This window comes from Acipenser ruthenus, chromosome 8 (assembly GCF_902713425.1).
Source record: "Acipenser ruthenus chromosome 8, fAciRut3.2 maternal haplotype, whole genome shotgun sequence".
NCBI lineage: Eukaryota > Metazoa > Chordata > Actinopteri > Acipenseriformes > Acipenseridae > Acipenser > Acipenser ruthenus.
The window spans coordinates 58,823,284-58,840,587 of NC_081196.1; the positions used below are offsets into that span (position 1 = coordinate 58,823,284).

At 35.4% G+C, this 17,304-nt stretch overlaps 1 protein-coding gene across 4 annotated transcripts in view; it reads left to right on the forward strand.

Moving 5' to 3' along the window:
• The first annotated feature begins 206 nt into the window (after nt 1-206).
• The window catches only part of LOC117406999 (protein diaphanous homolog 3-like), a 279,229-nt gene continuing 262,131 nt past the window's right edge, over nt 207-17,304 (forward strand). For 2 of the 4 annotated variants that reach the window (XM_059029364.1, XM_059029366.1), the window contains exon 1: nt 207-811. In XM_059029364.1, the coding sequence (XP_058885347.1) occupies nt 662-811 (150 nt within the window). In that variant the 5' untranslated portion in view covers nt 207-661. The remainder of the gene's footprint in view (nt 812-17,304) is intronic. The other 2 variants (XM_059029367.1, XM_059029365.1) reach the window with 1 other exon arrangement.

A 17,304-nucleotide genomic window follows, 5' to 3' on the forward strand; every position in this document is an offset into this window, starting at 1 on the left:
GGTTTGATTAATCACACACATTCTCAAAACAGCCGTTAAGATAGTTTTGAACCAACACATTTGAATAGAGCCAAGAGAAACTGAATCAGAGATTCCTTTTAGCTCCTCCTAAAACTAAAAGTAAGGCAGCAGGAAGGGATCATTAAAAAGCGTCACAAAGATAGACAAGCACCGAGTTGAAAGAGTAGCACGTTTTCTGACCAATTGTAATGCCAGTTTGACGGACTGTCAAACATTTCCACCAAACAGATGACGAGGCTTCTGAAGACAACGTTGGGGGATTGGCTAAAGGGGCGGGGTTACACGGTACAGCGTGGCGGGATTTTTCAGATTAATGTCAATATCAATTTCAGTTAAAAACTACTTTAGTTGTGCATGATACTCCGCTGACTATAAGCATACATTCTGAATGCGTTAAACTTTATATAATCTTAATATATGTGGTTGTTAGGAGGCTAGTTTTTTTTCTCTAAAACTTTATTCATTTTCGCGCTGCTCTTGTTTGGATTAGTGAGTCTTTGAAACCTTTGCCTGTGTAACCAGCGTTAGTGATTAGCTGCCTGTGCCGCTCTATTTATAAACAACGATTTATCTTGCATTGCAGTTAATATGCAGCTAAAAGAATAATACATACATACTATTAGAGTATAATTTAAATGCCATGGAGAATTACCGTCAGCAGCGATATGAATCCTCTGCCCCTGGAAGGGAGAATAAATTGAGCAGAAAGAAAGTGTTTGCTGGGGGAGCTGGCGGCACTACCACTGGAAGCACTAGACATTATGAAGACGGCGAAAGGAAGCCTAAATTTGTAAGTATTCCCTTATTATCCCATTTAAATGCACTGTAATAGTAGAGACATAAACAGCAGATAACATGTATGTTTTCTGCTTTGTCATAACTATTAACACAGACATCCATTCCAACCAGGCCTATCCCCTTCAAAATCAAAGAGAGTATGTAACTTATTGAAAAATAAATACTTGTTTTTTTCAAGTGTCAATTGACTTGTTTGCAAAGGCTTTTAATTGTATATGTCATTATTTTATTATGTATAATATTAGTTAGCCTATACGATAGTTACACGATTAGAAATCACATTTTTGCAATTAGAAACTGAAAATTATACTTTGGAATTGTACTGTAAATGAAATCTGAGTATTTGAAGTGTTACAGCTGTTTAAGGTTTGGGAATTATTTTAAACGAACAGTTAAAAGGGCTCGGCCTGAGTTCCCTCATTCCTTACATACCCTGTTTAGGGTGTGATTTGCAAGCAAAGTAAGTAGCTGTCTCTCTGATCAACCATCATTTAGATACCTCCTATCAAAACAACCAAGTACACGATTAATATACATATAGATTCTAACGCACAGGATATGGTAAGCAAATGGCAATTTGCAAACATACAGTGTCAAATACTGACATTGCAAGACCAGTGTGTGTGTGTGTGTGTGTGTGTGTGTGTGTGTGTGGCTGGCTAAGTGTGGAATCAATTTCTGTTTAGAGGGTCTCTACTGTTAATTAACTTTATCAGTGTTTATATAAATGAGAAGGACACACAGTATATCACACAGGGTAGTGAAGAAGGGCATTTGGAAGGGCATTATTATGTAATCATTAAGTACTTTACTTCATTGTCTGATGCTGTTCTCCGGTCAACCTTTCTTATTAAATCAGATAAATAACACTGACAATACAGAATGTTTATTTTGTCTAATAAAGTGACAGCACTTTAAACCACCTTTTTAGGTAATGCATAAAAAGATAGATAAGATGGTGCAGTCATTTAGAACTCCCACAGAGCAATCAAGCATAAAGCTTTGAAGCACAACCTATACAAAACTGAAGTAGTCTTCATTTTTTTTTTGTCTTTTTTTTTTTTTTTTTAAATATAAAACCTAACATATATTTTTTGCCAACAAAACTTGCTGTGTATTATCCAGTACTAAAGTGCTGGGGTAATTATTTGAACAAACACTGCTTGAAGTTTCTTCAGTGGCAGATATGTTCGTATTAGTTCATATAACTGAATTTATAAATCACTGTATCAAAAAGATCATGCAACAGAAAGCAATGTATAAATGACGTCTTAAAGGAAGAACACCCATTCAACTGTACGGGCGATACTTTTCATTTAACAGCTAATTCAATATGAAATCATATTTGAATATTTGTTTACATTTTCAAAGAATATTTGAAAGTGAAAAACCCCATGTCTGTGCTGGCTAAGAGATTCAACAATTTCTTTCACTTTTCAAACATGGCATATCTTGAATAATGGGTCATAGTTTCTGCAATGGAGGGAAAAAGCTGAACATAGCCATGGAAACTTGGCAAGAAGCTTATTGGAAGTTAAAATTCCACAGGATAAGAGTCATTCAGTTGCTTACTTTAGTAGAACCAGCCCTTCCTGTCCACTGTAGCATGATGCTGCTTTCCTACAAAGCCTTCCCTATGAGACATAGCCCTATCGGTCACACAAGCGAGAGAAAATGAGTGAAAAAAAACTATTACATTTGAATGCTTGCTGTGCATTAATTTTCTGAAATCAAAGATGGTGTCAACATTTCCAGTTTTAATAAAATTAAAATAAATAGCATGCTGCTTTAATAGCATTACAATGGGATTTGTATAATTGTTTGCAAGTCGGGCCAGTGTCTGGAAAGCGTGAAGCATTTTTGAGTGATGTACAGTACCTTTATCTGAAACCCCTGATTCTGACTCGCTTGCCACATCTGAAGCAGCCCTTTTGTTGATCCTGTTTTTTATGTTAATGCCACACATCACTTGCCATTTTAGAAACTGTCTCAAATTCTGGCAAGGTGGTAAATCGAGGCTCTGCAAAACATGTGTTACGCTTTTCTAATATCTATGAACTATGTAATTTATGGCGGACACAGACGTGGATTTTTGCCTTCGAATTCATGTGCAGCAATGTTTGTTAGAATATTCAGACAGGTTCTCCGCACTAAAGAAAATATTACTCCGTACCTCTGTTTTCCTATCGCACTACTAAAGACTTCTCTCATTGATCAACCAATGAGCACTGACACTACACCATATAACATGTAAATACAAATAAAATATTTAAATTGAGTTCTTCATGTTGGCTATAAGAATAGCTTTCTGTTGCTTTTTATAAACTTGGCACATAATTACACCTGAGAAACAAAATCAAAAGAAAATGTCTTGCTGTACTGTGTGTAATCTTCTCTATGGTACCATCAAAAATACTGACTGTACTCTCTTCCAGTCTTAACAAGCTTTGTTGCTTTATATAGATTAAATGATGCAGGGCTTTGATTTAATCCCATTCTTTCTTTTTGCTTTATTCATGGATAGACTTGTCATGGCATTATTGACAAATTACCGTTTAGAGAAATTTTATACTAACCTTTATCATACTTTTCTCTAGAATCTATTCAGTTTAGCCTTGTTTTATCTTGTATCTTTCCTTTCTTGTCTTGACCCCTGGGTGAAGCTGCATTCGGCACAGAAGGGATTGAGATGAATCAAAGTGTAAAACGAGCAGTTGGAGGCCGATTAAAAGAGGTTAATCTTGCATCGTTGACGTGATGACCTGGCTGGTGTCTGAGATTCAGTTCATGAGTAAACAAAACCAATGAAGCCCTTTTGTCCATGGGACACTGCGGTGTAAATAGTGATACTACAGTACTACTGCTTGGGGTGATTGATCTTGTTATTTTTAGGGTCCCAAAAGTGACCAGACAGCTTACAAGTAGAAAACACAGTGTAAAGATAGACTGTAAAGAGAATTGGAGAATCAACATGAATTTGTAACTCGTAACAGGAGTATGCATGAGCGGTTAGAGACAACCTTTGAAATGAGGACAAAAGGCATAGTTTAGATCTTGGATTTAAAAAGAAATGCCTGTCCAAGTAGCTTTTTACACATTGTTTGTAGAACTGTTCATGTCAGAAAGAAATTCAGTGGGCTCAAAGTTTTGGAAGCTGGGATTCCCCTGGGAATGCTTATACTGTAGCTGTGTTAAAAGTAAGGAATTTCTAATGTGTGGCACCAGTTCGTTGATTCTGATTATTTCACTACAAACATGTCATTGTCACTGAAAAAATATATTATTCTTTTAAATATGAACAGCAATAGCAAGTTTCTAAACTTAAAAAAAAACAAAACAAAAAAAAACTCAGCAGCTGTCAAATACATTTGGTGTTTATCTTAAAAACTCAGCAGCTGTCAAATACATTTGGTGTTTATCTTAAAAACTCAGCAGCTGTCAAATACATTTGGTGTTTATCTTAAAAGTACTGGGCATTTTTATTTCAGCAAAATTGATTATTATTATTTATTTCTTAGCAGACACCCTTATCCAGGGCGACTTACAATTGTTACAAGATATCACATTATTTTTACATACAATTACATTATTTTTTACACATTTTTACATATTAACCATTTATACAATTGGGTTTTTACAGGAGCAATCTAGGTAAAGTACCTTGCTCAAGGGTGCAACAGCAGTGTCCTCCACCTGGGATTGAACCCACGACTCTCCGGTCAAGAGTCCAGAGCTCTAACCACTACTCCACACTGCTGCTTAGTAGTTTTAATCCTGTATCCACCTCAAGTAGTGGGGATGTGCTATTTGTGGCTCCATTAAGGATTTGTTCTTAGAATTAAACCTTTTACAAGAAGCACAGCTCTTCCTGAACCAAAAAGGTCATAGACTTGCCTTTTAAATGTGAAATCTAATATTGAATAGTGTTAGAAATACAAAAGAGTGTTCTCCCCCTCCAAGTTAATGAATTCTGAAAGTTCTCTCCTGGGCACTGCATATTAAGGTCTGCCACAAGTCAGTCTTGCACTGAGGTTTACCGTATATACTCAATATTGTGCCGAGTCTCGACTGTCCGCCCGTATTCCTATTAGCGACCGAAGCTTAAGAAGCGCCCCCCCCCCCACTTACTTATTCAATAACCTTTTTTTTTTCTTCTACACAATGAAACTAAGTAAGCGTTATTGATGTATGTTTTGTTTTGTGTTTATTTGTAATAAAACACAATTTCACTGTTCTCCTGCAACTTGTGTTAAGATTTACCGAAAAGGTTTTAGTCCAGTAACCATTGTTGAAGAATAAGTTATGTATGTTAGTTATGAAGAATAAGTTTGTTATAGCTTAGCTAGTCCCACGCTGCAGTTTTTATTTATTTATTTATTTATTTATTTATTTATTTATTTCACTGAAATGTACTTACAAATTGCATTATTTGAGGAAAATATAAGCTGAGCAGCAGATAGGTGACTCCCTATAACTTATAAGCTAATGCTGTGTGTTATAAATCTATATTTATAGCCTGTTTCAAATTAAACATTCACAGTATTTGACGGTATTGAGATCAAATGCCTTTTGATTTTTGTATTTTTGGAACACATTTTAATTTGTTTGTCTGTTTATTCAAAATTGAAGCAACATACAGAATGAAGATTTTACGGTTTTCACTTCATCAGCGGTATGCATTAGTTCACTGAAGAAATGTACTGACAAGTTGCATTATTTGTGGAAAAAAATAGTCTAAACCAGGGGTTCTCAAACCCTGGTCCTGGGGACCCCCTGTGGCTGCTGGTTTTCAGTCCAGCCGAGCTCTTAATTACTTAACTAGACCCATAATTTAACTAATAATTCGCTTAATTAGTCCTTTTTACTTGTTTTCAGCTCTTAAACAGTTGCGGTTCAAGTTACTTATACAATGTTACAGCTAACTTGAAATCTGCAACTGTTCAACAGCTGAAAACAAGTAAAAAGGTATTTTTAAGCAAATTATCAATTCAATTAAGGGTCTAGTTAAGTAACTGAGCGCTCGGTTGGAATGAAAACCAGCAGCCACAGCGGGTCCGCAGGACTGAGGCTGAGGAGCCATGATCTAAATAGCAGATAGGGGACTCCCTAAGCTCATTGTCAGTTGTAAACATTTACCGCATTTGATGGTATTGAGATCAAATGTGAAAGTTTGTGCAATTTTTTTTAATGGCTCCTCCTAGTGGCACTGTTCAGCATAGTCCTTGTATTTAATCAGATTAAACAACGTAGCACTGTCTGTGCTCTTCGATTGTATTATCCAGAGCTTTCCTTCAGTGATTTATAATTTCTTGTAACACAATAAGTCACTCCTCTGTTAAAATAACAATTTAAAGATGAAGTCTTTGTCTCCTCCCTTTTTAATTGGCTTAGACATCCAGCACATCAAATCTGCTTCGATTGCTTTGGAGCGCCTCATAAAATCCAGAATGATTTGAGCAGTTGACAGTGTCTCACACCCTGCAGCTACAAATATACTTTCTCCTGTCCCATTCTATAACCAGCAATCTTGTACAGATGATTAATCTTGCGCAATAACCTGGTCATCTTGCACACGCTAGTCTCCCTGGAGGCAGGCAGCACGATAATTGTATTTCTTTTCCTTTCAGTTCTGAAACAGATACGCTGTGGCTTGCGGTAGATTCTTCAGCATACTGTCCTGCAACTTGCTGTTCTGCTCTGGTGACTGTGATGCACATGATTGGTGGTGTGGCAAGAAATGTAAATTGTGCTTTTTGCAACGCACTTGTTATTCCCACAAGCTATTGGATTCACTAACTGAAGCAGCTTTGCCCTTTGACCTGGAAGGTCAATAGTACTGCAAATCTAGTTTTGTTGTCTTGTTACAGTATGCACCAAGTTTCCCAATCACTATCCAATTATTATCCAAGCTAACTTTGGAAATAATTGGAAGGGATGATCAGTGTCATCAGCAATGTGGTCAGAAAAGCGTACTAATCTGCTGCATACACAGTAAGCAATTGTCTCTAGTGTTTGAGTGTGGTGGAAGTGCAGACATTTTCTGATTTGTTTTGATGTGTTTTTTAGTAAATATTACATTGAGTATTACAAGGAAAAAATTCATCAATTTAATGAATTGATTCAATATAGGTTAACACACAGAGGGTTTGTGACTGTAGTTATGACTGTTCCCTGTTAAATATGAAGGTAATTATTAATGCAGATTTTATGAAGGCGTAGGTTAGTGATCCTTTTAAATCCATTTGCTTACCTGTTGTTGGCTTTGTTGTTCTCGCTGGTCTCCCATTATTGAACGTGTAAATCTTTTGGTTCATTGCCATGGTTAGGGTATTTAGAAAAAACATCTGGTACTCTTTTTACTGTCTCCATAACCAATCCTGCAAAAACATACCAGTGTTTGGTTATTCTGTGAGCCTATAATCCTGAATTAACTGAACGTGCTGAATTGCACATTTTATAAACTTCTTAAAATAATCATTCTTATCTACTGGTATATGGTGTTAATGCCATGTGAAAATCCCGTCTCTCTTTTTTTGAGGTATATTACACTGCTGCAATATTTACAACAAGAAACACATGACTACGGATCATTCCACGCCAACTCAACCAGAAAAGGGACATTTCTTTGCCCGTCCGTCTCAGGTTTTCCTAGAAAAATTCACCTGGGGTTTTTCTGACATGCTGAGTTCAGAAATGATAGCCATTATTTTCTTTTAAATTTCCCATTCGACCTGTGACCGTGCAAAGGTCAACCTAAAGTGAGAAAGGGACCTTGACCAGAAAAATCACCCTGGGTGCAATTTAGATGCTACCTTCATGTTTAACATCTTGTTCTACTCGTATTGAATAGGGCTTTTCAGAAAAAAATACTAGGAGCACCCTACTCACTTCTGGCAAATTGCCAGCAGAGGGGTAACTGACGAGTTTTATTCAAACTTCAGCCTAACCCTTTACCCTGTCGGATGTGGGTCCTAAAATGTAAGTATTGCTGTAAGACCCTTAGGTACCAGTCTTCCAAATTCTTTAGTTTCAGGTCCCACCACTGCTCATTAAACCCCCTTGAAATTTGAATTTTTACTATTTGTACCAAGTTTAGGCCGTAATAACTTGTGTGGGGTGAGAAAGAAGGTCTTTCTCATCATAGTATCCATTTCATGCTAAAGGGCTAAACAGTACTGTAAACTGTGGGCTGATGGGTAAAGTTATGTTGCTTTAACCCTTAATTCATGTTACTGGTCCATAAGGTCTCTCTCAACATCTGGTATGGCTTTACAGTCTTTCTTTCTTCAACACTGTGAAATTAAGGAACAATTGCTAGCTTACTATGCAGACATAATGAGGTAAACACTTTTAGTGTTGCAAAATTCAGCAGCTTTTGACAGCATGCTTTGTTATTTTGAAGCTGAAGTACATAAATCTACAATTACAATGTGTTGCAGGTAAATAATAATTTGCATCGCACATACTCGTTTTAGACACATAACTCAAACACAACTTCTTCCCAAGATCCTTAGATTTGTGTTAAATTTGCAGTTAAGATGTAAAAGCTTATAGCCTCTACTATGTTGCACACATGCAGGCCTGCTATTTTATTATGTACTGTACCTGATGTGGTGGTCCAAGAAACGCAGATGATGAACTGTATAAAAAAAAATTGGAAAACCTCAAGCATACAAACAGTGATTATGCATGTAAACATAGAACATATATTCATAGAGCGTAACATGACTAAAATGTTTCTAACAAGAAGGTTACAAGTAGTATTGCACTTGATACTGTGATCTGCTGCAGCCACGACGGTGTGCTTTGACCAATGCTGAGTTGCTGCTGTTTGAAGCGCTGGGACCAGCTGATGTTTGTATGATTGATGGGGAGACCCACAGGCACAGGATGGCCGTTTTTGAATAGAGCTTGGTTTGTAAATGAAAACTATGGGTCTGAACATGGCAGAATAGATCGACTTAAAGACATCGGTTCACAAAGTGATCAATGGTGCACAAATTATTACATTGGTATAGCTGTTGGAAGTCCTACATTTGGGTTTTTCTTTTTTAATTGTGTAATTATACAGTGAATTAAATGAATCAAATTAAATTGCTTTAACATTAGAAAGGAAAAAAATAAAATTGCACCAGACTGGATTTAATTTAGGCTGGCCTACGTTATTGAAGATGTGGTATACTGCTGTATTTGTACTGTACCACTGATAAAGATAGTGTTAATCTAAAGTTTATTGAATTAACGTCCGTCATACTTATAGGTACTGTAATCTCCAGGTTCAGGCTCTTTTTTAATGACAAATTAGACGTGACAACAACCACCTGCAACAAAACTTGTTTTTTCCAGTCTGACTTTGTGTAAATGCTAGACATGTCTACCTTACTTCACGTGAGGAATGCAGTGTAAACGTTCGTGACACATACTGCGTTCTCCTTGTTCCCGTACATTTTATGATCATTAAATCCACAAATTAAAAAAAAAAAAAAAAAAAAAAAAAAAAGCAAACAAAAAAAACCCCACAATTATCTAGAAACATTTGTACCAAGGTATTAATTTCCATTTGGTGCTTTTAGTGTTATTGCTTGCAGTACTGTAAGAGAATTGCAGAGATAAAATATACAAACTACTGATTTTATTTTGTGTGGGGGTGTGTGGTTGTTTTTTTTTTTTTGTTTTTTTTTAAATAAAATTACATCTAAACTTGATCAATACTGGCTATATTGTAAAACTCACTATGGGATATATTTTTATCCTTTAAACAGTGGCAGAACTTATTACTGCTTGTCTAATTTATTAATCCTGATTTGTCACAGGCACTATATCACTGTCATTTTATTGTATATAATTATGTAATAATTCACAATCCATTACTTGTGGGGAAACTGCAGAAGGATTAATCTATAGTTAAATAGATTGATCACTGTTTCATCATTAAAGTAGACCCCTTTGACTTGGAAATCCTGGTCTAGTTTGTGTGCTCATTAGCGAAAACAAAACAGAATGTGCCAACCCTGATTTTTGATAGAAAGCTCTTGCTTGTGCATTTCAAAATGTCAAATAGCACACGACTAATTGCATAGTCTCAATGAGACAGGAAAGAAACAATGTAATCTATTTAAGTCAATCTTGTCTTGCTTATTCTGCAATATTGTGGAAGATAAAAGCCAAAATATAAAATCATAAGCTGAACAATCAAGTTAAGGTAGGGCTAAGGAAAGGCTTTAAAAATAATTAACAGATAGCATTTTTCCATTTTCTCACCAGTCATTATTTAAAATGTCTAAAGTAAATTACCAACAATTCCTTATGATTGGGTCATTTTATATGCATTTTGGAACCAAAAAAAGGTCAAAATTCAGGGTAATGCATTTTAAGAAGACCAATACATATTAAAATACGTGTTCTTAACCAGTATTTGTGGTCTGAAAAATGACTGTACATTGAATTTTGTTTTGTGGACTTTGGGATAGATGTACCTCATTTTTTTTGCACACACATCCAAGAAAAACACAAATAATTGTCAAAAAATAATAATCGTGTCCTGTTTTTTGGTCTTGTAAGGCATACAGACAGACAAAATGAATATGGTGACTTTTCAAATTTCTAGCTTTAAAACATTTCTGTACATCTGTTCTTTCAGCCCTTCATAATTTGTGATCACTTTTTACACTTATAAACATGCAGCACGTTTCGTGTTGCCATCATAGCAGGATTTCTGAGAACTGCCTGCTGTAGAGTGGTGTTTTTTCCAGTCTTTTTTTGCATATACGGTATATGATCGCTCGTTGTGATCGCTTCAACTTCCTCTGCTTGCACATATGTGATCAGTTTTTCTAAACTGAATGAGATTGTTTTTCTAAACTGAATGAGGTTTAAAAAACATTTTAAAAGTAAACTTTCCTTTCAGTCTGGGCGCTGACATCTTCAAGTGTGCTTTCAGAAGTGCTGCAAATGATGCAAAACAGTAATGATTCATCACACACACGTGGCCTTTCCTTAGCCCTGCCTTACAGAAATGTGAATTTCAAGACACCTGCCATTTAAAATGTAAACTTAATTCTGAGAATATAAGCAAAGCACATTTGCTTTTGAAGCTGATATTTTCTGCTTTGATATTCGGAGCCAAACGTACGCCATTGTGACTCATATCTGGATATTTGCATTGTAGAATGCAAAGGTTTGTTAATATGCAGTCATGTAAGTGTAATACCTAGATTTAAAATGACAAGTTTTAATTATTAGAGAAACTGGGCAAGTCAGGTTCAGTTCGCCTAGTCCTGGAGAGTCCCCCTGATTTTTAATGTACTTTTTTTTTAAAAAAAAAAACATAAAACCTCTTTGAAATGCATTAAAGTGTTGTTCGTAATTTAGCTCCGGAAAACAGTTCAACAAATTCAGTTGGATTTCGGGAACTTTAATTAAATCATGTTCATGGCTTAGTGATATGCAGAGATGTGCACACTTCACTCTCTTAAATTTCTACGCCCTAACATTTACAGATCGGTCAAAAAACCAGGACGATAATACATTACCTTTTAAAATAATGTACATGTCCGGAGGACATATAGCCTACTTGTCCAATCATTATTATTAATGTTTTTATCCCCTGATAGGGATGAACAGTATGTATGGTAGGAGTTTGGCATTACTGTATGTCTACAACAATGTGAGAGATGGATTTGCAGCATCTGTCACATTTACCGATGTATCTACATTTCTGTAGACTGACTGCTAGTAGGTTAAATTAAAAATGATTGAAAAACAAAGGTTGCACAGGGCAATACCAAATGTAAATGAAATACTGCTTCACTTTCAACCTTTCAAAGACGGATCAGTTTAGCGGTATATGGTGATGACAGTCTGTCTGTATATGTTTTATCTGCAACTCGTACCCACTGACCTGTCTTACTAAGCTTTGTGGGATCTTTAAAATAAAAATAATTTTAGAATTGTTTGTGATGAACTTTAATACTGAAACATGAGCACAGAATAACATTAGGAAGAGGGTTTGTGCCTGTAGGAATATTTGTGCTATCAAGTTGACGGTGGGGGAGGGGGATCCACAAAACATGGCAGAGGAAGAATTATGCTGACTTGACCCAATTACAACTGGGATTTCCCTTTGACAACTGTTTAAGGGAACTGTAATGAAAGTATCTGATACACAGGGACAGGGATGTTTTCTATCGAGATCCCATTTTTCTTTATTGTCTAATTTTGCTATGATGAATCAATTTCTGTCTGACAGTAAGTTTGTACTGTGGGGTACATTTCAGGCTTGTCATGCAATACTGGAACGTTTAAAGAAAAATATCAGAAGTTAATGAAATATGATGCGCTTTGAAAAAATACCTTGAAACTGGCTTCTGTAGTTCTCATGCTAAAATGTGCTGTAGTCAGTACACGTTCTTGAGCGCACAATACAGAATGTGTTGTGGGGACCCACTTGTGCACAAGTTATTGCCTTGGGTGGTCTGGAGGCTACCCGCACACTCAAATCTAAATAACATTTTTGGGGGACATTGTACAAATGTACCCAGATAGGGATTATGGTAAAGTACTTTAATATTTCAACTAGGAAAGTACACCGTCATGTGTTTTTTGTAATGCCCTATGCCACATGAAAATGTCTTGTATTTAGTTGATATTTTCAACATGATAAAGGTAAAAAAAAACAATAATAATAATAATTGTATGCAACATACTACTCCCAGTCTAGTACAAATCAGTACTTCATCGACATTCTTAAATCTATATATCTCTCATTTTAACCATCACCAGCATGTTTGAATGCCTTTTAATGGTGCAGTTAACTTGTGTGGCAAGGACACTCCTTTCAAACCTTCTACTGTACATTTGATTTTCTTTTGCATGTGGAAGATAACATTAAATTGTAATGTAGTAGCAGAAAAAAAAAAAAAAAATATATATATATATATATATATATATATATATATATATATATAAAAAGAGCTTGTTGTCTTACTTCCCTGGGAGCTGTTTATTTTTAGAAACTTTTAATCTCAATAGTCTATACAGTTGGTTAAGATTTGCAAGTATGTCTGACACGTGAACAAAACAAGCTAACAAAATGAGGAACTGAACAAGTCTAACTTAATAAAGCCGTCATAGTAGGATGATCAGAATGAAAACAGGATTGATGAGGGCTTGCTAATCTGTTCTTTATCATGAAAAGTTTACTAAGTGGCTTTTTGGCTAACGTATTCATTAATTAGAAAATAATTGAACATAGACAGCAGGCTGATAATAGAGTTGTGGTTTATCTTCAGTGTTTGTAAAGAGATAGGACATTTGCCTTTTAAAATAAATAAAAGTTATTGCATTAACTCCATGTTCAGTGGAAAGTTTTTAGTCTAAGAAAAACAAAGCTATGTTACTACTTTTTTAATTGTTTTTATAGTTGGGCCTTTTTATTTTTCAGTTTTTTATTCATTTAATTTGTCGGTGCTTATTTTGAGCTATATTAGATTTTTATGTAAATTCTGTTTGTTTTTGGTGCTTTCACTTTTATACTGAATGCAGTTATTTTTTACGGTTAGTTTCCAAAATTCTTGGACATTTTTTTGTCACAATATGTATAGTAACTCGACAGTACTTGCACACTTCAATTGTACCTTCTTTCATTTGCTGTCTTCCGCAACAATTCCATATACATTTTTATCGGTTAAAACCGAAAATCTAGTTCATTGTGCTTTGCAAAGTATGGAATAAGCACAGTACAAGTGGTTCTGAACTTAAAGATTTGGTTGTTTTCTAAGTCCAGACAGAGATGTGAACATGGTTCCACTGCTCAAAGGTCAAAGGCATATGGTTCTTGTTAGAGGTGATTTCTAAAATATTATAACAATTGGAAGGTTTAAAAAAAAAAAAAAAAAAAAAAAAGTGGATTTTTCTGGAACAATAGCGCTACTATCATAGCGTGCTTCCGCACTTGTTTTTGTTCTGATCTTAGACATTGAGGCTTTACAATTAGCTAGAAATGTTTTACCCACTCAACACACAATAATGATATTGAAGTTTCTACAGCTGCTATATTTTATACCCATACCCAGTTGCTCTTTAAAAACTTGTATTTCCTTAAAATTCTCATCAGTCCTGAGCAGGCTGGGTCCTGGCAAGATGATTTCTAGTCATTAGCAAGACAGCAGCACCCACACTGTCACCAGTGTCATTTACTACCAGTAAAGCAGTGCAATTACTATGACCTGCACGTTACAAGCCTATTCACAGAATTATGTGCTTATTTTATTAATCACATTTGACTTAAAGTGCTTGCAATGGGAAACCACAAGTTGTTCAGGGCAGTCTCAGTGATTGGGTGTTTTCCTTTTATATTTGACAAATTATGTAAAGTAGATGGTAAATTTTAAATTACCTTCAACACCAGCACAAAATATATATAGATTGAAGCTCAAGAAAGTTTAGCATATACATTTTTTTGAAATAGTGTGATTCAAGCTATTATTTTGTTCTGTTGGCTGGATCCCATTTTTTAGGCCACCACTATGGGATTGTGTTGGCTTTATAAAGTAAATGTAACCCTTGCATGTAATGAAAATGTTATAGGACAAACACGTGGCCAAAATACAGCCAGTGCACATCTGTGTCCTATCTGTTAAGTTTTAAAACACACAGAACATCTACATCTGGCAGATAGGCACTGCTTGTGTCTTATGCAGATTTTTTGGAATTGGTCTGACTAGAAAATGTAAGGTGTTCAATACTATAGGACTGCTGTGTGTCCATAATCTTTGAGTAGCGCCCACAGGTTTAAAAACAGCTTGTTCGTTTAGCCTGCATTGCTGCCAATACAGCTCTTCTGTGATGAACTGACATGTAGTGCTACTACAATTCTGTATCGCCCTGCTTTCAGGCATCACCTTCCCTCCATATAAGAGATGCATTGTAGGAAACACAAGCTGTATTCGCACCTCTGTTTATTTATTTTTATTTATTTTTTTCCAAATGTTTTGCTGCATAACAGGCTGGGGCATTACGTGCTGTAATGTTATCAGTGGGGCTTGCGAAGCAAGAGTCCCCACTTTAAATCTTCAACATACTACTACTACTACTTCTTCTTCTTTGGCACGCTACTCCTCTTACACCGTTTAAGCTAGAAACGCAGTTCAAACTTTAAAACGTGTAGACTGGTCTGGAATAGTGTGCTTGTATACAGCTTTTTGATATCTTTTATACTTTTTAAACTGTTAAGCTTTTTGTCCTTTTTTTGGTCCATCTTCATTCACTTTAATAGGACTTTTTTCAACATTCTAAAGCTCCCCATTGTTTAAAAACTCCCAGACTTCCAACATTTTATTTACTGTAAACAATGTAACTTTTGACACTTCAGCTACTTCAGGGAGGGTTTATTGGGTTAATGGTTTGAGATGTACAAAATGCGGCGCTGTACATATACACACATACTATTTAAAAAGATTATCCCAAACCACATATGTAAATTAGGGGTTTTAATTGATTAATTAATCGATTTATTCACACCCGTGAGCTTTGATAGATTAAAAGAAAAAATATATATATCTTTTCTATCTGAGAGCCGTATCAAAAAATGTTAAGCAAAAAATAAATCTTGAAAAATGGCATTTCACAATATCTCCAGAATGAAGGAAAAAAACAAAAAACAACTTGGAACATTTGCTCATCGGTACTACAAGTCTGTCGTTGCACATCATGGAGTAAGTGGGTTTTTCTTTCAAACGGTATCAGAAATGTAATATTGACAAACTTGTTTTGTCTCAAATTGTCTGGCTTAGTGATTTTCACTACAGTGTATGTAGTTAAGCTGTAGAAAGCTGAAGGCATTTCCAATGCTTGACACATGCGTTTTTTTTTTTTTTACTTTTAAATGTTACCATTGATTTAAAAAGAAAAGTAAAACCCTCCATTTTTAGTTCTCAAATTATAAAAAGCCAGGTGTGAGCCCTCTCAACCCATAAAACACAGTAAACAGCAATTCAAAACCAAGTTCATATTTTAAATGGCTCACTTTGGCTAACTTCCTATTGCATGTAAACAAATATTTTCAAATGGTCAAATTACATCATATTAAATACATGTATGTTTAACATTAGCTGGCATTATGAAACATTTGCAGTAAATAGCATTATGTTATTACTTTGTATTACTTGTATTTTCAATACAATTTCATACCACTAGCAAACAGGTGTGATTCATCGATCACGCAGATCAGATGATTAATCGATCAGTAGAAAATGTCAAGAGTAAAACCCCAAATATAAATAGATGTCTATACATTTTATATTTAACCTCCATGCCTATAGCATAGGAATTGGCCTTCTAATTTTTACATTTTGGCTACATAGGGTGGATGATATTTTCATTGAATAATATACAAAAAATTCTAAAGCGCCACTTTTTTTATTGAGATTTTAGATTCTTAAGTTATTAAACACGACAGCATCCCATCTGGTCATTGTTTAAAAAGACAACATGGTGATTATCTAAATGAGAAGAGTTGACCAATCCCCTACATTCCCCTTTTCCAAACCTTAAATTTGAATATGGTTCTTTTAACGGCTGTTAAAGCACCAAGCATCAAAAACAAGCAAAATCTCCAACGATAACAGATGGCTTGGGGAATTTTGGAAAATTGTACATATTACCGTAGTTGTAGCTAGATACTTTAATGTGGGGGGAAAAAAAAAAAAAAATCACAGTAAGGTTTCTGCTATACCAACAGCATTCATTCCTTCTGCTTGTATCATTTACTAGAGAATCCCTTTGGATCACATCAATCGCCTGTTTTTAGGGATAATACCAGTATAACCACAGACAGGTAGCATAGTTTATGTAATCCAGCTGTGGCGTATCTGTGGGGAATGGTTTATCACATCAACCCCCCCCTCCCCAAATGGTAAATCTATGTAGAGGGTTTGTTGGTCTACATTATTAATTCTTATTGTAGCATTACTAAATACAGAGTCACTGGGCTGCTTTTATTAAGGAATTGCAATTTGCACAATAAAAAAAGGAAAATTATAATTAAGTATTATAAAACTGGTAAAATGCAACCAGGGATGTTAATTTAATGACACAATTAATCCTGAGATTTTGGAATCTGGTCATATTGTTTAAGCCAATATCTGGTATTTCAGTTGTGGGAATTTGAGTTCACTGAACTGTGAAGTTCAAACCTTAACAGCAATTGATGCATCTGTGTTTCCAGCTGCTGAGGGTTCTCAAAGCAGGCTGAATTTCCATGGTAATAAAACTAAATTGCTTGAATAGTAGAACCGGGACATAAGCAAGCCTTGTGGACAGGGATGTAACGGTTATGATTTTCCCAAACTGAAACCGAACCGAAACCAACATTTGCATAACAATCCACACCGAACGATACCGACAAAAGAGAAGAGAGAACCAAACCGAAACTGGTTTGTTTGTTCAATGAAAAAGCGTCCGCAGTCTCAGCACTGACCCAGCGAC